Source organism: Nomascus leucogenys, chromosome 19, assembly GCF_006542625.1.
Source record: "Nomascus leucogenys isolate Asia chromosome 19, Asia_NLE_v1, whole genome shotgun sequence".
Lineage (NCBI taxonomy): Eukaryota > Metazoa > Chordata > Mammalia > Primates > Hylobatidae > Nomascus > Nomascus leucogenys.
The window spans coordinates 69,909,236-69,931,756 of NC_044399.1; the positions used below are offsets into that span (position 1 = coordinate 69,909,236).

General features: G+C 44.4%; 1 protein-coding gene across 11 annotated transcripts in view; it reads right to left on the reverse strand.

Annotated features, from left to right (window-relative positions):
• CHD3 (chromodomain helicase DNA binding protein 3) overlaps window positions 1-22,521 on the reverse strand; it is a 54,548-nt gene that overhangs the window by 25,578 nt on the left and 6,449 nt on the right. The window contains exons 1-2 of one of the 11 annotated variants that reach the window (XM_030800284.1): window positions 811-879; window positions 63-115 (exon numbers count right to left, since the gene is read on the reverse strand). The exons of 8 other annotated variants lie outside the window; for them this stretch is intronic. In XM_030800284.1, coding sequence (XP_030656144.1) covers window positions 63-102 — 40 coding nt within the window. In that variant the 5' untranslated portion in view covers window positions 103-115; window positions 811-879. Of the gene's footprint in view, window positions 1-62; window positions 116-810; window positions 880-2,048; window positions 2,335-22,521 lie in introns of those variants that run through there. 2 more of the 11 variants (XM_030800282.1, XM_030800283.1) reach the window with 2 other exon arrangements.

Genomic DNA, 22,521 nt, shown 5'->3' on the forward strand with positions numbered 1-22,521 from the left:
TTCCCCACACTTAGGTAGACAGAAATAATGAGTGGGCTAAAAATATTTTCCCGAAGTTTTACCTCCGAAAGTCATCTGAGGGGGTGTATCTGGGTCACTCATTCGACTTGGAGGGCTGAAAGGGAGATAAAAATTGCCCAGGGGGAGAGGGGAGGTGGGTTTTCATTTCAGATGTAAAATGTAAGCAGCCTCTGACGTTTCTTCTGGTCTATTCAGAAAGCCAAAAGGGAAAGGGGAGGCCGGGTTGACACAAAGACCCATCTCAACCTCGGATCCTTTCACGCTTCTCTCCCCAAGGTACCCAGATCCGGGACCCATACCGCCCCACCCCAGACTCCAACTCCCAATACAAATAGGTGAGCGCTGCCAAGCCCCTGGCAGGACCTGGCGGCCTTTCTTTCCCTCTTTTCAGCGCCTCTGCCGGAGGCAACCCCAAAGGCACCCTCTCCCCACAACTCCTCATTCTTCCCCCTCCTGCCAAGGCAGGGGGCTCTCTGGGAGAACTTTTTCAAAACTTTTCCCTTTTTCAGACAAGCTTGGGGGGCGGGGAGACTTTATCCAGTTTTCAGGAGACACACATCCCTCCCCGACCCACAAGAAAGCACCCCCCGCTCCCCCAAAGGTCGTCTCGGCTAGACAGGAACGTTTGCCACAGAAGCCACACGGATCAATATGACAGTTTTACAAAGAGCCCGGTGTTGGCCGTTTTGAAGTTTGGTGCATTTGTGCCGCATGGCAGCCAGAGGCCCGGGGGTGCGGAGGTCCCCCTGCCGTTCCCCAAGCAGGGGGTGTGGACACCCAGATGCTCACCTATCCCAAAGAAGACTAGAAATCACTCCACTAGGAGGGTGGTCTGAGGGGGACACCGCTGGGCGCCTGACGCGGCGCAGCGGTCTGGAAAGCGCCGCCCAGAGAGTCCCGCCGGGTGACTTGTCACCTCGGGGGACGGGTGCTGAGTGATGGTCAAGCTGCAGAACAGCTGGGTGGGCAGTTCACGCCCCCCAGCGTGCTCAGGGAGTGGGTGGTTTCAGCGAGAGAGTGAGTGACAGTGAATGGCAGCCACGTGAGAGTCACAGCTGGGCAGCTTGGCCACCCCAGACTGACGGGGTCAAGAGGGGGATCCCCCCCACCGCACTTGACACAAAAGAGCCCAGAGCCCCGACGAGATGAAGGGGGTGGAGCTGGGGGCATCTGGTTCCCCAGACACTCTCCTCTCCGCTCCCCAATCCTACGGGACTGCTGTCCCCTGCACAGGCTGGGGGAGCGAGGGGACGAGCTCCAGTCTTATTCCAGGAAGTGGTCTGCGTGGACTGTGGCCACCACCTGCCCCTACTCATCAGCAGCCCACAAACATTCACAAGACCCCTCCCTCGCGTGCCACCGCATGCCCCTCAGTTGGCGGGCACCTAAGTCTCCGCGGGTGGAGGGGGGTCCGATGGACACCGTCCCCACTCTGCCAAGTCCTGAGCGGAGGGGGCAGGCCCGTCGGCTGCTCCGTGCGGGGAAACCCCACTCTCCCTCGGTCCAACCCCACCCGGGCCCGAGCCCGAGGGGCGCTCGCGCGGCCGCCCCTCCCCCACGCGCCCCTCCCCCACGCCGCCGTCCGGCCGCCAGGGTCTCCGCGGTCCCTCGCTCGGCCAGGGAGGGGGCCCTGGCTTCGCCTTGGCCGTTTCCTGCCTACCCCCTCCCCGCCGAGGGTAAAAAAAAACCTCCTCCTCCTCCTCCCCCGAAAGCCGCGACCGAGTGGCCCGGTCCGCGCGCGCAGCTCGCGCCCAGCCCTCTCCAGCCCGGGTGGCGGCGGCGGCGGCGGCGGCGGCGGCGGCGGCGGAGGGGTGCGGCGGGGGAGGGGAGGAGGCCTGGCCCCGCGGTCGCAGCCGCCACCGCCCGCCCCGACCTCCCGGACCGCAGCGGGGCCACGGGCCCGAGCCCCGGATTCGCGCTCCGGATTCGCCTCGGCTCGGCCGCGCGGTGGGTGCCTCGCCCCCGCCCGGCTTCGCGCGCCCGCGGCTCCCACTCGGGCTTGGGGGGGAGTCGGGGCGGCCGCTTACCTGGCGGCGGGGGCGGCGGCGGCGGGGGCAGCGGTGGCGGCGGCGGCGGCGGCGGCGGGAAGAGGTGGCAGCCGGGGGGGCTGTGGCGGTCGCGGCCCCGGTCGTGGCCCGGCCCGCGCCCGAGTACTCCCTCGTCGTCGTCCTCCTCATCGTCCTCGTCGGCCGCCTCCACCTCCTCCTCCTCCTCGTCGCCCTCTTCTTCCTCCTCTTCTTCCTCCTCCGACACCACCATCTCCTCCTCCTCCTCCTCCTCGTCCCTCAGAGGGGAAGCCATCCTGTGGCTCTGGCCCCCCCACCACCCCCCCACCCACCGCCCGCCCGCCTCCCCCACCGCTACCACCACCACCTCCTCCTCCTCCTCCTCCTCCTCCTCCTCGGCGGCGGCGTCCTCCTCCTCCTCACCGCCTCCCCCAGCCCCCCAAACCCCCGGGCCACCCCCCTCCGAAACCTCCACCCTCGGGGCCGCCGTCTGAGGAGGGGGGCCAAACCACCCCCAAAAATTGTCTTGGAAAAAATTGAGGGAAGACTTTCCTTCTCTCTTTCCTCCCAAGAGAACAAGAAAGGGGGATTTAAAATATATATATATATATATATATGTATGTATATATATAAAAGTTTTCGACTTCTCTCTGCCCCCCTCTCCGTTGCTTTAAATATATTTAAATTCTGAGGGGGGCGCTCAGAAATATTTCTCAGAGCTGAGGCACTAAGATGGCCGCCTTGAAATTATTTTTAAAACAACCCCCCCTCCAGCACCGCCACCCCCTCCATAAAGAAAAGGAGAGGGGGGAAAATCCCCTTTTCAAACAAAATGGCTGGCTTAATATTTCATTTTTCACCCCCCCATTCTCCTCCCTGTTACACCCCCATCTCCAAGCCTCTACCCAGAAACCCACAAATTTCTCCTTTTTCATAACTGATTAGTGCACAGATTAATAGAGATATTTTCCTTGTGTACTGAAGTGTGTGTGTGTGTGTGTGTGTGTGTGTTGGGGGGGCATGAAGGATTTCTGCATAAAACAAAAATGGCTGCTGTGACTAACTCCCCCCTTATAAAAAATATTTGAGGGGGGGCATTAATCTACTCATGCTCAGTCTGACATCAGCATAAATTGTTAAAGGTTAACTAGTTAGATACTAGTCCAACTAGATTTAATTTTTTTTATTTTCTTTACTAGTCTCTTCCTCCCCACCTCCCTTCTCTAAAGAAAAGCTTTTTTTTTTTTTGAATACTTCAGAAGGGAGTGGTTTGATGTGAAGGTTTTTTTCCCCTTCAGGCATTGAAAAGGAAAAAGATGAAATATATGTTTATATATAACTCTGTTTCTACATACCTCATTGAAGTCACAACGCATTTAATTGTGTACATATCTTTTAAATGAGAAGCGGGACTGGATTTTTTTCTTCTTTCTTTAAAAAAAGTGATAGAAATCCTAGTGACTTTTGGGGGAGAGATATGAATAGATACGATGATTGAGTTTTTTTCAAAGGAGTCCATGTTTGATTCTCCCCTTTACCCAGCCTTTTCAGTGATTTATAATTGTTGTAAATTTTATCTTTACTCTTTTCCCCTTTTCCCTCGCTTTCCCCTCCTCCAATTGCTAGAATGTAAAATTCAACTGACTTGAGAAATTAATTTGGGGGTAAATAGAACAAATTTTTAGGATAAAGAGGAAAGAGTCAAATCTGAAGATCGTGAAATTATGTTCTCTTTTCTTCCGTTTCAGTATATTTGCCTTCCCTCCATGATCTCCAACACTATCCGATAAAGTAGAAGCAACTGAGGTACCGTGAAAGAGAAAGGAGCTGGAGCTGAGAAAAAGCAGAGGTAGGGGTTATACCCAGGCGTTTTCATCTAACTTTCTGACCTGTGATTTCCAGCTGTACCCCAGTGTTTATGGTAAAGTGGTACCAGGAATTGGACAGTTGGAAAGGAGTCCCAAAGTAGCTTTCTCATACAGAGATTTGCCCAGAGAGGTCTAGACAGAAAATGATCCTTGCCAAAGGGAGCAAAGGAAGGAGGGCAAATAGCTCAGTTCTACCCTCTTTCATTCTTGTCGACCCTTTCTTACTCTAGCTTCCTCCCATTCCTTTAATCTCTCTTTGCCCCTTCCCTTGCTTCCCATTCCATGCCTGTGGAATCATTTCTCTCTGGGTTATTCTTCTACCTCTCCAGTGTAACTGCTGGCCACCCATCTTCAGTGGTGCTCAGGAGCACCCTGAGAGGGAGGGGTAGGTGGGCAGCAACCAGAAAGTATTAGTGACTGGGAAGATGACGCACATTTTTGTTTATGAAGCTAAAATGTTCTTTATTAATGTTCCACTCCCCACACTAATGCACTTTATTGGGTGTTGGTTTCCATCTCTTTTTTTTAACCTGGCCTTTGGAATTCTCTTGCTTCGGTTCCCGCATCATTTCTCTACTAAGTCTAACTCCTCCTCCTCTTCCAGTTTTCCAGTCGATTTTGCTCTCCTGTCTTCTTTCTCTGTCCCTCTTTACTAGTTCATCTGGTTATCTACTTTTTACATGTGTGGGCTTCTCTCTATTTATGTCTTTGTTTTTAACTGAGACTATCCTTCTCATCCTTTGGACTCTCAGGCTCTGTCACCTCTAAGTGACTTTCCATCTCTGTCTTCTTTCTGCTTACTTCTGTCTTCCAGTCTCTGACTGTGTGTGGCTCTTCCTCATGTGTGCCTGACTCCCCCTCTTTCTGGCCCCTTCTATGTGTGTCTGTGGATCACACTGTGTATGGGAAGAGTGTCTCCACGTGTATGTGGGCCACACTGCGCATCATGTGCGCTGCAGCCTCTCTGCCTCTGTGCCCTCTTCCTATACTGAGAGCCTCTGCCTGCCACATGTGCCATGATCTGCAGGTGCGGGTGGCTAAAGGTGGCCGTGTGCATCCCTATACAAACACTCGTCATTCTCTCTCTCGAGTGTGCTTTGCATGTGGATTTGCTAATTTGCCTTATTCTCCCTCTCCTTGTCCATCCTCCCTTTTGCCTGTCTGCATCTCTTTCTGTTTTCTCTCTCTCTCTCTCCTGACTTCTTGATTTTTCTTCTTCTCTCCTTGTTTCTGCCTCTTTACCTGCTTGCTCCTGTTATGGTGTCTGCCTGCCTGCCTGCCTGTCTGCTCCTCCCTGACTGGCTGGCAGCCTCTTTTTCCTCTCTGGTTGTCTGTCTGCTTCTCTGGCTGTTTGCCCACCACTCTCTCTCTAGCCATCTGTCTCCCCGCCTGCCTGTCTCTATCACTTTTTTAGCCTGCATCTCTCGGTTTGTCTACCTTCCAGGCCCTGCCACGGCTCCCCATCTTGGTTTGCCTCTTCTCTTGCCCTTCTGCTTGTTCCTTCTCTTATTTGTGCCTGTTAAGTTCCTCCTTTTCCCTTGCCTCCTTTAGATCTCTCTTGCCTGCCTACCCTGTTTGCTGCTATTCCACCGTTTCAGGCTTTTCTCTCTTTAGTCTTCATACTTATCAGCTTTTTCTTTCTTTGCTTCTTCTCTGCCAACATCCATCAATGAGGATAGTCTCTCTCCCCTAAACCTCTCAGTAACCCCTTTGCCTCAAAGTCTTATCTAACTTCTTGCCACATCCCCTACCCTGCCTTCTCTCACGTTTGCCTTTATTTCAGTTATCTCTTTTTCTGTCTTTCTGGTTCCTCAGACAGTCTGCCTGCCTCAGTCTTTTTGCCATTTTCCCAGTCTCTCGCTGCCTTCCTGCCTTTTTGCTGTCTGCCTGGCAGGCTCTTGCTGTCCACATCTCTTCTTGCTTTTCTCTCTTGTTTCTTTTTCCCAGTTAACTTCTAAATAGGTAGTACATACTTACGGTACAACATTTTAAAAGTACAGAAAGTGTACTGTGAAAAGTAAACCTCTCTCCCAACTTTCTCCCCTAGTCCCAGAGTTCCTCTCCCCAGAAGCAGCCACTGTTTCACATTTCCTGGATACTGCTCCAGAGAGGAGTCTACACATACACAAGTCTTTTTGCTTGCTTGCTTTTGCTTGTGTTTTGCTGTACTCCTCCCTACTTTTCTTCCAGTTTTTCTGGATGCTCCTTCCTCTGTCAGTCTGTCGGTACTCCTAACTAACTTGGCTGGGCTTGCCATCTCTGGTCTTTTTGATTCTTCCAAGTGTTACCCAAAGCACTTGTCTTCTGGATTGACTAATTGCTGGTTGCATGCGTTCACTACCAGTACTTGAGGAGTGCTCAGGAAGGCTTTACTCTCTCCAAATGTAGTCTACTCTGCATGGTAAGTGGTCTGATGATAGCAAGACATCTTTGTTGGTCGCTTCATCACTGAAATGTGTATTGGAGAAGGCGTGAAAGCACCGGTGGTACTAAAAAGTACCCTATAAATATAGGCACAGTTAATAAGTTAACAGTAAGCTGAGCTTACATGCACACAGAGTAGGTCGAGGACTGCCCTGCTTTCTCACTTAGTCTATATGAATTCTGTAAGGTCATGTGAATCTAGATCCTTTAGGTTGTTGACCTAGGCCTAAGAAGTTTGTCTTCCTCCTAGTCTAAAAAGCTTCTCCTGATTAAAACTTTTTTCCTTTTCCATCCGGCCTTCTGGCTCCACTCACATGCCACCTTAGAGACATTTTATAACTCTTTGAAGGAGACAAAGACACAACCTCTAACCAGGTCTTTTTGAAAAAGATGATAATAAAACTTCTACACACAATGCACTGTTCTTTCATTTCTGCTTTTTTACTGCCTGTTTTCCTGAGTTTAACTGTTTCAGCCTCTATCTTTGTATCTCTCCACTCTTTCCCTCTTTCCCTCTCTTCTCTTTTCTTGGTTCTTCTTATCTGTCTGTCTTGATCTCTATTCTAGTCTCTTTTTCTGATTGGCCCTCTCCCCTCTCTTCTGTCTGATTGGCCTGTATCCTTCCATCACCCCATCTGTCTGCTGGATTCTCCCCGTCTGCCTGCAATAATGTATGTGATAGCACTTTATAAATTATAAAGCACTATGTTGTATAAAACACCATTATCACTTTGTCTTCCTTCTTACCTTATTTTTTCTTCCTTTATCTGTCTTCCCTTCTTCTCTCTTTCTCTCTCTCTGTTTGCCTGTCTGCATCCCTTTTGGTGATTTTGCCTGCGTTCTCTGTCAGTCAATCTCCATTCCCTCCCTGCCAGCCTATTTTTCTGCCATCCCTCTTCTCTGTCTGCTCAGTTCTGGTGTCTCTCCTTCTGTGTTTCCAGGTTTCTCTATATTTCTTTTGCCTGTCTAGTCTCTCTGTCGTTAGGCCTTTTATCTATGCCTGTGTGTCTTACTGTCTAGCTGCTTGTCTCCCTGCCTGTCACTTTCATTGTGGGGCATCAGTCTCTGCCTTCTTCTGTCTTTCAGTACTTCAAAAAATAAAAATTAAATAAAAAATTTAAATTCCTTATGATTAATGGGTAGAGGAGAATATTTTTTGGTTTTAATGAGAAGACTATTAAGGTGAGAACAAAGAACTCAAATATTCAGCTGTGAAATGCAAATGAAAAAAAAATTTTAAGGGACTCTCAAGCCAAGAATAAGATTATTTATTTAACGCAAAAGCAAGAAACATATCTAAAGCAATAATTTCTAACCTTTTAGGATCGTAGAAAGTTAGAAACTTTCTCCAGAAAAAAAAAATACATACAAAATATCACGTATGTTTTCATGGTGTTACGAATACCCTAAAGTCTTGGACCCCAGGTTAAAACTCTGATGTAGGGAACCAATGATAATCAGTGATAGAGCATAGACATGTACTCATACAACAAGCAGAGTAAAAGACTGAAAAAACACTTGCAATCTGATTTTCTACCCAAGGATATGTTAAAGAGATTCCTAATTGTCTTTTGAAATATGTAGGTCAGTGATAATAATGAAAGGCATGTAAATACTCAGGATAGTCTAGACCTAATCATAGTATTTTAGAGATGGAAGGTCTTGTAAATCAGTAGTTCTCAAATGGCTAAGAAAGGTTGCCACATGTCCTTTCCTGGAAAAGTTTGTCCTTTATTCTGAGAGGATATATTTCTGATCCTCTGTATTTTTACATAGAATATATTATATAGTATATTTATATAGGATAAATATATGTATATATGCTTATATTTTATGTTATAAATTATGTTACATATTATTAAACATATACACATATACATATTTATAATGTTAAAAACTTCCTTTCTAAAGCTGAGATAGATCTGTATGGCAGAATGTGAGTAGATTTTAGCGGGGAAGGGGGAGAAAAAGAATAAGAAAATGACTTTTTATACTGTACAATCTGAAAATTTTCAACATGTACTTCTTTTATAATTATACAACATTTTAAATAATTTTAAATATCTTTTTATGAGACGTAGTTTCGTCCTTGTTGCCCAGACTGGAGTGCAGTGGTGCAATCTCGGCTCACTGCAACCTCTGCCTCCCGGGTTCCAGCCATTCTCCTGCCTCAGCCTCCCGAGTAGCTGGGATTACAGGCACATGCCACCACCACACCCGGCTAATATTTTGGATTTCTAGCAGAGGCGGGGTTTTACCATGTTGGCCAGGCTGGTCTCGAGCTCCTGACCTCAGGTGATCCACCTGCCTCAGCCTCCCACAGTGCTGGGATTATGAATTTTGTTGTTCTTAATTTCCTTACTCAGCACAATGAAAAGTCAGCAACCCCATGTTGATCACTAACTTTTTTTTTTTTACATGTTATTGATCATTAAAATCTAAAAGTCTAGGATTTACTGCTTTAATCTAACCTGTTCTTGATTTTATCAAGGAGGAAACTTCAGTCCTTCATATATCATATTCATGATTTGCTATATCTATATATCAGCTATACCATTATATGCATACTATTTTTCTTTAAATCACTCACCTTTCTTTAACTTAAATGAATGTTCTTTAAAAGGTAAATTTTATATTGCTAGAAATAATATTCATAAATCTTTAATTTGATACTCTATGTTTTTCTTCCTAATTTAAAATGCAATAATTATTAAAATAAAAATCGATAAAAGTAAAAGCATCTTGCATGCTACTAATCATATAGGTACATATTTTAGAAAATATCACTTTAATCTAATTTTATAGGTATGGAAACTGGGGCCTAGATATTGAAAGGATTACCTAAGATCAAGTTAGTAGTTGGAGACAGAACCAGGACTTGCACTTTTATCTTTCAGTTTCCAATCTAGTGTTCTTCTACTATATACTACATGAGTTCTAAGTCAATGAGATGTCCTAGAGTTTTAAAGGACACTAATATGTGAAACTGATGGTCACATATATTACTGTTATTAACTATAACAACTATACCACAGAACAAGCAAGGCCAATTTAATAGTATCTATTATACTTATAAACTTAGTGTTTTTTGACACAGAGTTCCACTTCTCACCATTTATTATAGAGAAACAGTCACCATATTTGTGCATAGGGTGACATTACAGAGCTATTCATTACAACATTGTTTGTAACAGCAAAAAACTGGAAACACCCTAAATCTCCAACAGTAAGGAATAGCTAAACAAACTACACAGTAGTTAAGAAAAAGGAGTTACTGGGGCACATGTTCTCAGGATTTCATGGGGCTGTGTCGCAGTCATTAAAAAGAAAAGAAAAAGAAAAAGAAAAATGAGTTACTTCTATATGTAGAGACATGGTTAATATGTTGTTGAATGGAAACAAGCAAATTGTAAAAAAAAAATGTTATGACATCATTTAGTTTATGTTTAAAGAAATTAAAACAATAATATTTTTACTGATACATTTATTTGGATTTAAATGCTTTTAAAAATGTTGGAAGTATACATACCCAACTGGTAACATTGGTTACTTTCAGGAAAAAATAGTCAAGGGGGATTGTTTGCTTCATTGATAATTCTGAATTTTTACAATGAGAAAGTATTTATTATTTATGTAAACAAAATTAAGTAGCTTCATTGATTACATTAGCAACTGGAGCCAAATGGGATGAAAAGTAGTATGACTTCTCTAAAGAAATAATTCCTCATGAATCTCTGGTTCTTTGAAGTGAAAAATGTGTAAGCAAAGTACAATCAGTAGATGTAATGTAGTTAGGGTTTTTAAAACATTAGTGAGGTTCCACTTTAAAGAATAATTAAAATATGAGAAGGAAAAAGGGAAAGTACAGAAGAGCATATATAACATGGTAACATTTATGAAAGAAAAAAATATGTGAATATCCATAGAATATTCCTGAAAGAATATACAGGAAACTACAGTAGTTGCCACTAGGAAGGGGAAATTATTTTTTCATTGCACATCTTATAAAGCAATTTGAAAATTTTTTAGTGACCAAGAGATTGACTAGGTGAAGGGAGGAGGGACATTTTTTGAGATAAGACTTAAAACAGATATAAAAACCTAAGTAGCAATATATGATTGTGATGATGGTTATGGGCTATAAAATCAGCATTCAGAGAAGAAAGCTCTTTCTTGGTTGGGAGGGGGGAAGCAAGTAAATAACTTTCATATGTAGTTGCATTTGAGGTTAGCTCCCAAATAACTGAGATTTGTATAGCACAGAGGAAGAAAAAGGGCAGTTTAGGTGGGATAAGAAAGAATTTAGTAGGTAGTATGTAGACCTCATATGGCTGGAGTGGTAAAGTTCATGATAGGTTATAGTAGGAGTTGGTACCTCTTTAAAGGGTAAGAATTTTAGTATATCAAGTGAAGAGTAGAGGTCAGAACCTTGGGGGAACTTTGAAGGATGGACTGGGGAGAGGAGAAGCCAAAGAAAAACAAGTTTTTCAAGTCGTAAGCATACCAGGTAGTGTTGTTATGGTAGAGTAAGCAGACAGCTTCAGAAGGAAGGCATGATCATTGATACTAGATGCTTCATGGGAATCAAGAAGAGTACAAACTGTCAGTTCCTCAAAAAGTTAAATATAGAGCTACCATATGACCTAGCAATTTCAATACTAAGTGTACACCCAAGATAATTGAATCATATGTCCACACATAAAGTTGTACATGAATCTCCATAGAAGCATTATTCATAATAGCCAAAAAGTGTAAACAAAAATATCCATCAACTGATGAATGGATAAATATAGTATATCCATACAATGGAATATTATTCAGCCGTAAAAAGGAATGGAATACTGATACATGCTACAAGATGGATGAGCTTTGAAAACATTATGCTAAGTAAGAGAAGTTAGACATAAAAGGCCACATATTATTTGATTCCATTTATATGAAATGTCCAGAATAGGGAACTAGTAGATCAGTGGTTGTGCAGGTTTCAGGGAAGGGAAGAATGGGAGGGACTGCTAATGGGTATGGGGTTTCTTTTTGGGGTGATGGAAATGTCTGGAATTCTGGATAACGGTGATAGTTGCACAGCCTTGTGAATATACTAAAAACCCCTGAATTCACTTTAAAGTGGTGAATAAGGTATATTAATTCTATCTGAATTTTTTTTAATACAAACCAGCCAATACAGTGACTCACACCTGTAATCCCAGTGCACTTTGGGAGGCCAAGGGAGGAGGATCGCTTGAGGCCAGCAGTTTAAGACCAGCCTGAGCAACATAGCAAGACTATCTCTACAAAAAAAGTTTAAAAATTAGCCAGGCATGGTGGCTCATGCCTGTAGTCCTACCTACTCAGGAAACTGAAGCAAGAGGAGAGCTCAGCCCAGGAGCTGGAGCCTGCAGTGAGCTATGATTACACCACTGCACTGCAGCCTGGGCAACACAGTGAGACTCTGTCTCTAAAAAAAACAGTACAAACCAAGAAAAGTATTGTACTTGTCATTTGGTCACCTTTAAAGCCAGTTTTAGTGAGGAAGTTAGATATCAATTAAAGATTGTGGGAAACCATTAAAATATTACTTATGGAAGGTTTTTTGTTTTGTTTTGTTTTGTTTTAGAAACAGGGTCTTGCTCTGTCACCCAGGCTGGAGTGCAGTGGCGTGATCACAGCTCACTGCAGCCTCAAACTCCTAGGCTCAAGCTTTCCTCCTGCCTCAGCCTCCCAAGTAGCTGGGCTACAGGCACACACCACCACAACTGGATAGTTTTAAAATTTTTTATAGAGATGGGATCTCGCTGTGTCGTTCAAATTGGTCTTAAACTCTTGGCCTCAAGCAATCCTCCCACCAGTGGCCTTCCGAAGTGTTGGGATTACAGGTGTGAGCCACCACACCCGACCTAATTTTTTTTTTTTTTTTTTTTTTTTTTTTTTGAGATGGAGTTTTGCTCTTATTGCCCAGGCTGGAGTGCAGTGGCACAATCCCGGTTCACTGCAACCTCTACCTCCTGGTTCAAGTGATTCTCCTGCCTCAGCCTCCTAGGTAGCTAGGAGTACAGGCGCCCGCCACCATACCCAGCTGATTTTTGTATTTTTAGTAGAGATGGGGTTTCACCATGTTGGCCAGGCTGGTCACAAACTCCTGACCTCAAGTGATCCACCCACCTTGGCCTCCCAAAGTGCTGGGATACAGGCATGAGCCACTGTGCCTGGCTAATTCTTTATCTCAACTGTTGCCTCCAGATTCCCTCATCTTGTGTAAGAAGCCCCTATTTCTTTAAGGCTGCAACAGTCTTGCTATGTGCTCCTTACCTTCTCTTCCTCACTGTTTTCTACTTACCTCCTGACATTTCCTTCATTCATTGAAGACTGACACCTGGCTTAGTCCTGCCATCATCTTGGGTGACCTTAGGATCCACATGAATGATCTATTCATCACCCAGACTTTTTGGTCCTTTGATCCCCTTATTTCCAGAGACCTTTCTAGCCATCCCACTTCTGGCCCCATCTCTGGACTTCCTTTTGAAATATTAAATTCAAACCCCCAACTTGGGCCACAACTTTCTATCCTTCTAGCCCCCTCATTTACTTCTACTCTATTCTTGGGCCCACCATGTGACAATGTAGTCCCTTAGCTCCTCATTTTCTCCTAATCAGCTATACCATCTACACCTCTTTTCCTATCCAGCTTAAGTTCCATGGTCTATCATTTTAACCATGCTCCTGCCACTGTCTTGGTGCCCTCTTCTTATTTTCCTTCCTGCAAACCGCTGGCCTTGTATCACTGTGGTTGCTTGTTTACACCCAGGATGCAAAGGGCTGCTGAAGAAAACACCATGACCATTCAGACCAAAGTTTCTGTTCAGGAATCCTTTTTCCTAGTCAGCTTTCTTTTAGTTCTCCACAGTGACTTCCTCAAAACCTTCTCCTGATACTAGTTCATTTTAAAGAACAGGATACATATGTTCATTTTAATATCATAATAGACAGAAAATCTTATCTACTTCCAGGAGATAGATTATCATATGAAAATTCCCTTGAAATTCCAACACTCAACTACATGTTTAACTCTATCCATATTTGTCCTTTTATCCTTTCCTCCTGTCCTGTTTGAAGCTAATCCCTATACTTGGGCTCTTGGTCTCACCCCTGCCACCTTCTCAGGGACTAATGGTTAGCAGCGATCCTCTAACTCAGTCCTTTATTTCCAATTCCACTTGTTCTTTCTCAACCACATTAAAATGTGCTCAAATCTCCTTATCTTTGAAAGAAATACTCTGGATCCCTTTAGCTGCCACCTTACCGCACTGTGTCCATTCACAGCCAACCCTCTTGAAAGCATTAACTGCTCTCAGTGTCTACTTGCCTACTCATTTTCCAGCCCTCTGCCCCCACTACGGCTGCTTTCACCAAATTACCAACACCTCCTGGTTGCTAAAAATCAGAGGATGTTCTTAGTTCTTCACTTGACCACCCCCTTTTTGAAAAAGGAATTTGCTTGATGTCTGTAGTTTCGCATTCCTGGTTTTTCCCTTGCCTCTCTGGCTCCTCCTCGTCAGTCCCTGTTCAAAGAGGCAGTGCTGTGTAGATTAGTGGTCAGCCATGGTACTTAAGAACCTGGGCTTGGGAGACAGGTCTGGGTTCATATGCGGCTTCCACTTCTCAGAGTTTCAGTTTCTTCAACTAAAATGGCAACATATAAGTCTTTTTGTGAAGCCCTAATATTACCAAGTCAATGGAATTACACTTTTAAGGTCTTTAGTACTGTGTTTGACACACAGTAAGCAGGCATGCACTAAACTCCCCTGACTCTCCAAGCTTATAATAGGTGCCCCTCCTATGTGCTACCATATTATCCTTTATCTTTCTCAGTAGGCTCCAGAGAGGAGGGGCCCTGTCACCCTTCTCCACTGTCGTATCAGTCTAGCACACGGCCAGGCACACATTAGGCACCCTGTAAATACCTGTTGACTGCTTCAAGTGTTTAATATATGGCAAAGGTGATACTTTAAATCAGTGGGGTAAAGGATTATTGATAAATAATGATGCATAATCGATAAATGGAAAACTATTTGCGAAAATATAAGAGGTAGATCCTTACCATTTACTAAAGTAGTTTTCAGATGGATTAAATAGTGACATTAAAAACAAAAATTGCCCGGGCACAGTGGCTCAGGCCTATAATCCCAGCACTTTGGGAGGCCGAGGTGGGCGGATCAGAAGGTCAGGAGTTCAAGACCAGCCTGACCGACATGGTGAAACCCCGTCTCTATTAAAAATACAAAAATTAGCTGGGCGTGGTGGCGCGTGCCTGCAATCCCAGTTACTCAGGAGGCTGAGGCAGGAGAATCACTTGAACGCAGAGGTTGCAGTGAGCCAAGATTGTGCCACTGCACTCCAGCCTGGGCGACAGAGCAAGACTCCATCTCAAAAAAAAAAAAAAAATTGTAGAAACAGGGTCTCACTATGTTGCCCAGGCTGATCTTGAACTCCTGGGCTCAAGTGATCCACCCACCCCAGCTTCCCAAAGTATGGAGATTACAGGTGTGAACCACCACACCCAGCCAGAAATTATTTCTGAAAAGGTGCCATCATATCGAGCTAAGCACATCTAGAAACAAATTCATTATGCCCTCTTAAAGCCAGCTTCTTTCTCAATTGCTATTAACAATGTCCAATTCTGAGCCATCACATCATCTAATTTTCTTTTTTCAGGTCTACTATGGTCCGTGAGTTTAGGCATAAATGCCCACCTCTCAATAGCTCTGACCTTGAGCAAGATATTTAACCTCCCTTTGTCAGTTTTCTCATCTGTAAAATGGGTATTAGGATACTTTCTACTTTATAAGGTTATTGAAAGGAGTGAGTTAGTATATATTAAGTACTTAGTTCCTGGACGCAGAGTAAAACTCAATAGAAGTCAGCAATCATCATCCTATTGTTCATCTTTTGTACATATACTTTACTATTTTTGTATTATTTTTCTATTGGTCTTTTTCTTATCGTTGATTTCTATGACATCTTTATTTCATCAAGAATACAAACACTAGCTCGCTATCTTCCTTTATACCCCCTTACTCCTGCTTTTATACAATACTGGAGTAATCCTGGAGCCAGTACTCGACCCCAGCAGCTTCTTGATCACCAAAGAAATAGGAAGTAGATCTCTGGTGGGTCAGTTCTAAAACGTTCTTCTTTTTTTTTTTTTCTTTGAGGTGGAGTCACTCTGTTGCCCAGGCTGGAGTGCAGTGGTGCAATCTTGGCTCACTGCAACCTCCGCCTCCCGAGTTCAAGCAATTCTCCTGCCTCAGCTTTCCGAGTAGCTGAGATTACAGGCACGCACCATGATGCCCGGCTATTTTTTGTATTTTTAGTAGTGATGGGGTTTCACCATGTTGGCCAGGCTGGTCTCGAAATCCTGACCTCAAGTGATCCACCCACCTCGGCTTCCCAAACTGCTGGGATGACAGGCGTGAGCCACCAAGCCTGTCCTTACAATCTTCTTGTCACTCTGGAAACCCAATCTGTAGCCCTTCTTTGGCCCTTCCAATAATTTTGTAAGCCCTAGTTTCCTGAATAAAGTAACTTTCTGAGCTAGAGTAGTTTCTGTTATCTCTGAGCTCTATTAGAGCACACAGTATTTACTGAATAAAATGGTCTGTCATAAATGGCACGAATATTTTCCTAGCTGGTCTTTTAACTTTATGATGTTTTCTTACATAGTAAAATTTAGTTTCATTGAGTTAAATCTATCCATGTTTTCCTTTAAAGCATCCACTCCCGAGCTGGAGTGTAGTGACACGATCTCAGCTCACTGAAACCTCCACCTCCCAGGTTCAAGCAATTCTCCTGCCTCAGCCTCCCGAATAGCTGGGATTACAGGTGTGCACCACTGCGTCAGGCTAATTTTTGTGTATTGTTTTTAGTAGCGACGGGGTTAAACCATGTTGGTCAGGCTGGTCTTGAACTCCTGACCTCAGGTGATCCGCCCACCTCGGCTACCCGGAGTGCTGGGATTACAGGTGTGAGCCACTGTGCCTGGCCAAAATAAATAAATTTTAAAATAGAAGTAACTCAACTTCTGAGCTATGGAATAGTTCTCTGTACCTCCAGTACCTAATAAAGAACCCAAATACTGCAATATATCTTTTCAATTAAAAGATTTTTTGTTTTTTAATTGACTAAAAGATTTTATCTAGTCTGCTCATCCTTCTATTGCTGACTTTTAGCTAAATCCTTTTCCTTGCTCTCACTGAGTAAGGAATATCATCTTAATCAGAAGGAGGAAGATGTAAGCCTAAAATTGTTCTAATTGTTGTCTTTGCCTTCTGCAAGTTTTTTAGATCTGCTTTTAAAAATTTATTTTATTTTATTTTTGAGACAGAGTCTTGCTTTGTCACCCAGGCTTGGAGTGCAGTGGCATGATCTCAGCTCACTGCAACAGCTGCCTCCCAGGCTCAAGCGACAAGCGATCCTCCCACCTCAGCTTCTGGAGTAGCTGGGGCTACAAGCACAGGGGCCGCCATGCCCAGCTGTAGATCTTCGATTGACCACTGTGATAGAAACTGAATAATCCTATACAAAATGGCAAAAACCAAACTTTTTCCCATTTGACATTGCTTTTTAACAATTTCTTAATAGTTTTCTGTTGCCTGGCCAGCTAGAAGTATCTTGCTTTTCATCTGTTTTCAAGCCCCAGTTGTTCCAGCAGAATTGCACACTTTTCCCAGCTGATTAACTATCCTTTAGGTTATAAATTTGTCATGGGAAATGCTAACCCACACTAGCTTCCTCTTACCCCTTCACTTGCTCTTGGGCCCTTTCACCATCTAGCACTCCAGTCTGTAAAGGAAAATATTTTTTTTCTTTTTTTTTTTTTTTTTTTCTGGAGACGGAGTCTTGCTCTGTCACCCAGGCTGGAATGCAGTGGTGTGATCTCAGCTCACTGCAACCTCTGCCTCCCGGGTTCAAGCGATTCTCCTGCCTTAGCCTTCCAAGTAGCTGGGATTATAGGAGCTCACCACCAAGCCCGGCTAATTTTTGTATTTTTAGTAGGGATGGGGTTTCACCATGTTGGCCAGGCTGGTCTCGAACTCCTGACCTGAAGTGATCCACCCGCCTCAGCCTCCCAAAGTGTTGGGATTATAGGCATGAGCCACCGCACTCGACTGAGAATCATTTTTATTTCGGACTGAATGAGATGTAATTAGTACATTAAAAATCAACTTATTCTATATTCCAAAACTGTAGAACTCCTAAAATGTATCCCAGAGTCAATAATAAAGTTATCCACTCACTTCATTAGAGGAAGAGTTTGAGCTTTGGTGTCAGAAAGGTAGCACCTGGAATCCAAGCTCTGCCACTTAATAACTATGACCCTGGGCAAGCTATTTATCCCTCAAGTCTCAGCTCTTTCATCTGTAAAACGGTGTATTAATGCCTGTTTCAAAGGGTTGTGGTGAGGGTTAAGTGAGCTAACTTACATAAAGCACTGGCTGTAATAAGGTACTCAATAATTGGTAGCTGCATTCTAAACCATCAAGTTTACTGTTAGCCACTTCTCTCTTCAGAGATTCACTTAAGATGATTGCAAGGTGAGAAGATTCACAACCTGAGTTATGAGCTTAAGCACCTTAAAATCCTTTAGGAGCAAAGGACTGACTTTTGTTACTCTTCTCCCAGTAGTTGGCCCCATTCCCTTGCTTTCCATCACTGTATAAAGAAGCTCAATTCTGGCATGATATGAAACAAACCATATTTTACTTGACTCAAAAACTTCTCCTAATGAAGGAATAAACACTATTGTTAGGTTGGAAACTGAATGTTAGTCACAGATACGGTCTATAATTTTCTAATCATGACAGACGTTACCTGGATGCTGAAAAATGCCGAATCTCAAAATCCTGAGGGGAGGATTCATTACTAAATAAAGAATGGCTAGCACAAGGAATGGGAAAGAAAACTAAGGTTTTCTGAGTGTCTTTTCCAAGGACTCTTTATAGTGCTGGGCAGGATCCCATTCCTTATTTAATCTTCTCAACAACACTATAAGGTAGCATCTTTTTAGGGTGACCATGTCCTGGGTCGTGCCTGTTGCCCTACTGTCATCTTACTTTCTATTGTCTGTATTTTATGGTTGAAGAAATGGAATCCAAAGGAAGGTATTTAAATATTCTGTGCATGGTTATAAAGCCAGAACATTCCTCCTTTCTGCAGTTAGATTTCTTCTAAGAATATCCCATGCATACCTTGTCCAACTGCAGCCTGGCTTCTTTAACAAAGCCACCGTGACCTGCTGTTTGCTGAATGCATGGTCGCTCAGGTCTTCATCTTACGTGACCTCTGTGCAGCACTTTATACTGTTGGCCGTTCCCCTCTCTTCTGTGCTCTCTCTTTGGCTTTTGTGGCAACATTTCCCGCTTGGCCTCTTTCACCCTCTAGCTCTTCCTTTGTGGTGTCCTTTTCTCCTCCTCAAACCTCTGTGTAGATTACACTTCGCCCTTAAGGGGATCTGATCCTCGACTGGCTACAGCTGCTATCTGCCAATAATTCCCACACCTATAACGCTAGCCCAGAGCTGTCTTTCAGGATCCAGTCCTATATATCCAATAAGATTGGGACATGTGCCTGCGTGCCCGAGTTACCTCATACAGCTAACTAAAAATTCATCACTTTCCTTCCCAAAGTCCTCTTCCAGCAGTTCCTTTTTCTGCCAGTGGACTCACCATCCTCCCAGTCATCCAGGCGAGACACAGGTGTCATCCTTGACTCCTCCCTTTGCCTTAGACCCCTACCCAAATTATCAAGTCCTGCAATTCTCTCTTAACTTCATTTCATCTCCGATCTCCACTGCCACTAACCTAGTTTTGGCTGCCTTTGGATCTCATCTGGACTACTGCATTAGCGCCAGTCTCTCTCTCTCCACTTTCTCTCCCTCATTTCCTTCTCTCTTGACATTGTAGTCAAGTCACCTTTTGAAAATGCAAATCTGATCATGTGATTCTCTTTATAAAACCCTTAACTCTGGGCCAGGTGCAGTGGCTCATGCCTGTAATCCCAGCACTGTGGGAGGCCCAGACGGGCGGATCATGAGGTCAGGAGTTCAAGACCAGCCTGGCCAACATGATGAAACCCTGTCTCTACTAAAACTACAAAAATTAGCCAGGTGTGGTGGTGCACGCCTGTAATCCCAGCTACTCGGGAGGCTGAGGCAGGATAATTGCTTGAACCCGAGAGGCGAAGGTTGCAGTGAGCCAAGATCATACCATTACACTCCAGCCTGGGCAACAAGAGCAAGACTCCCTCTCAAAAACAAAACAAAAAACACTTAACTCTGAATTGTACACTATAAAAGGGTGAATATTGATATGTGAATTATGTTGCAATTAAAAAAAGAAAAACTTAACCTGGTTTACAAAGCCTTCTATGATTTGGCCTGGCTCAGCGTCTCTCATTGGCTTCCCTCCCCCTGCCTCCCACTTTCCTCTTAGCTTTACCATGCTGCAGTTCCTTCTGCCTCCGAGCCCTCCACACTCTCCAATCTACGTTTGCATTTGCTACTTATCCTGTGCAGGAAGCATTCTCTCCTCCACCTATCCCTTGTCCTCCCCACTTGACTGACCCCTCCTTGTCCTTCAAATCTTAGCTTGAAATGATACTTCCCCAGAAGGCTCAGCCCCCCTGGACTGGGTTAGGTTCTCCTGTTGTGTATTTCATACTTAGCTCTTTTGTAGCATTCACCAAATATTTGTTCATTCTGTATTTATTGAGTGACTGCTCTGGGCTGGGCACTGGGCTAGGGCTGGGTATTTCACAAATGAGAGCTGTGGCCCCTGCCCCCATGGTGCTTACAGTCTAAGAAGGGAAGAAAATGGACATTAAACAGTGAATTACACTAAATTTTTTAATTATAATTATGACATTTCAGAACACCCTGGGGAGGGCGTGTTAAGGGACTTGACATAAGTGGAGGTATCAGAGAAAGTGTCATTTAAGCAACTTTAAGGAGCCAGGTGGCCAACTGAAGAGTCGGGGGTGGATTGTTCCACACAGAGGAACAGCATGTAGGAAGGCTCTGATGCAAAGCTTAGGGGGCATTTCGGAAACTGAAAGGCCAACGTGGGAGACAAAGAAGAGCCTGGAAGAGCCAAATCTTACCTTCTGGACCATGGTAACGGTTTCTAAGTTCATCTTAAGAGAAGTAGGTTGCCTTTGAAGACTTTTAACATGGGAACTTTAAAAGTTCCCTATGGCGGCCAGGCGCAATGGCTCACGCCTGTAATCCCAGCACTTTGAGAGGCCGAGGTGGGCGGATCACGAGGTCAGGAAATCGAGACCATCCTGGCTAACACGGTGAAACCCCGTCTCTACTAAAAATACAACAACAACAACAAAAATTAGCTGGGCGTGGTGGCGGGCATCTGTAGTCCCAGCTACTCGGGAGGCTGAGGCAGGAGAATGGTGTGAACCTGGGAGGCGGAGCTTGCAGTGAGCCAAGATCGTGCCACTGCACTCCAGCCTGGGCAACAGAGCGAGACTCCGTCTCAAAAAAAAAAAAAAAAAAAAAAAAAAAAAAAAAAAAGTTCCCCATGGCTACTGTGTAAATAAGGAAGCAGGATGACAAATTAAGAGAATCACAAACTTCAGTGAATCTCCCATTAAACTGTAAGCTCCTAGAGGGCAGAAACTGTGTCATTAATTTTTGTATCCACAGTTTCCAGGACTGTGCCTGACAGATGCTCAGTATCATTTTAACGAATTGAATAAATGATAGGGTCAAGATTCCAACCTAGGCTTTCAAGAAAGGCTCAAGTATCAATGCCCTATCTCCCCTACACACAACCCTTCAAAGACCACCCCTCCACTCCACCCTAGACTGGGCTGGATACCCCTTTGACCTCCAGGGCATCTCTGGTGGATTGTATTTTCTAAATGTGCCCACAATTATGTCTCACATCCCACATGTTCTTCTTACAGTGTAATTCTGAGACTCTTCCCACTGAGAGGTGGGAGCTAGTTCCCTCCCCTTGGAATTGAGGCTAGGTCATATGATTTGGCTTCCTCTTGGTTCTCTTGGGATGCTGTGAGGAAGCCCAAACTGCCCTGTGTAGAGGCCCATGTGGAGAAAAACTGATAGTCAGCATTGAGAGCTATGTGAGAGAGCCATCTTGAAAGTGGATCCTCCAGCTCCCAACAGTCCACCCCAGTTCACACCTTTGGGAGTAGAAGTGAGCTGTCCCTGCTGAGCCCTACCCATATTGCAGATTCATTGGCAAAATACAGCAGTGGTAGGTAACTAGAATAGCATCCTATGTTTGACATGCAGGGAGGCGGTATGTTAGTTGGATGGGCTATGACTACCTTGGTACTTATTAGTTGTATGACTTTTGGCAAGTTACTTAACCTCTCTCTGCTTCAGTGTTGTTTTTCAGTATAAATAAAAATAGTACCTATGCCTTAAGTTTGTTGGGAGGATTCATGTTGGTAAATGCAGCTCTACAGGTAATACAGATGAGTCATGTGAGCATCTCCTCAGACATGCCTCTGATCATTCCGCCATCACTCTCATATGATTCTGTGTGTCTTTATGGTACTTTCACTCTATTCATAATATGTTTATATATAGGTATGTGTATGTACAGGTTGAGCATCCCTAATCACCCAAAATGCTCCTAAATCAGAAACTTTTAGATGCCTACATGACACCACAAGTAGAAAATTCTACATACAAGTACTTAACACAAACTTTGCTTCATGCACATAATTTTTTTTTTTTTTGAGATGGAGTCTCACTCTGTTGCCCAGGCTGGAGTGCAGTGGCGTGATCTTGGCTCACTGCAGCCTCCGCATCCTGGGTTGAAGCCATTCTGCCTCAGCCTCCCAAGTAGCTGAGATTATAGGCACTTGCCACCACACCTGGCTAATTTTTGTATTTTTAGTAAAGACAGGGTTTCACTGTGTTGGCCAGGCTTATCTTGAACTCCTGGCCTCAAGTGATCCTTCTGCCTCCCAAAGTGCTGGGATTACAGGCATGAGCTGCCACACCCAGTCCAGGCACACAATTATTTAAAATATTGGCCAGGCACGGTGGCTCACACTTATAATCCCAACACTTTGGGAGGCCTAGGCAGCAGGATTGCTTGAGGCCAGGAGTTTGAGACCGGCTTGGTCAACATAAGAAGACCCTGTCTCTACAAAAAAATAAAAAA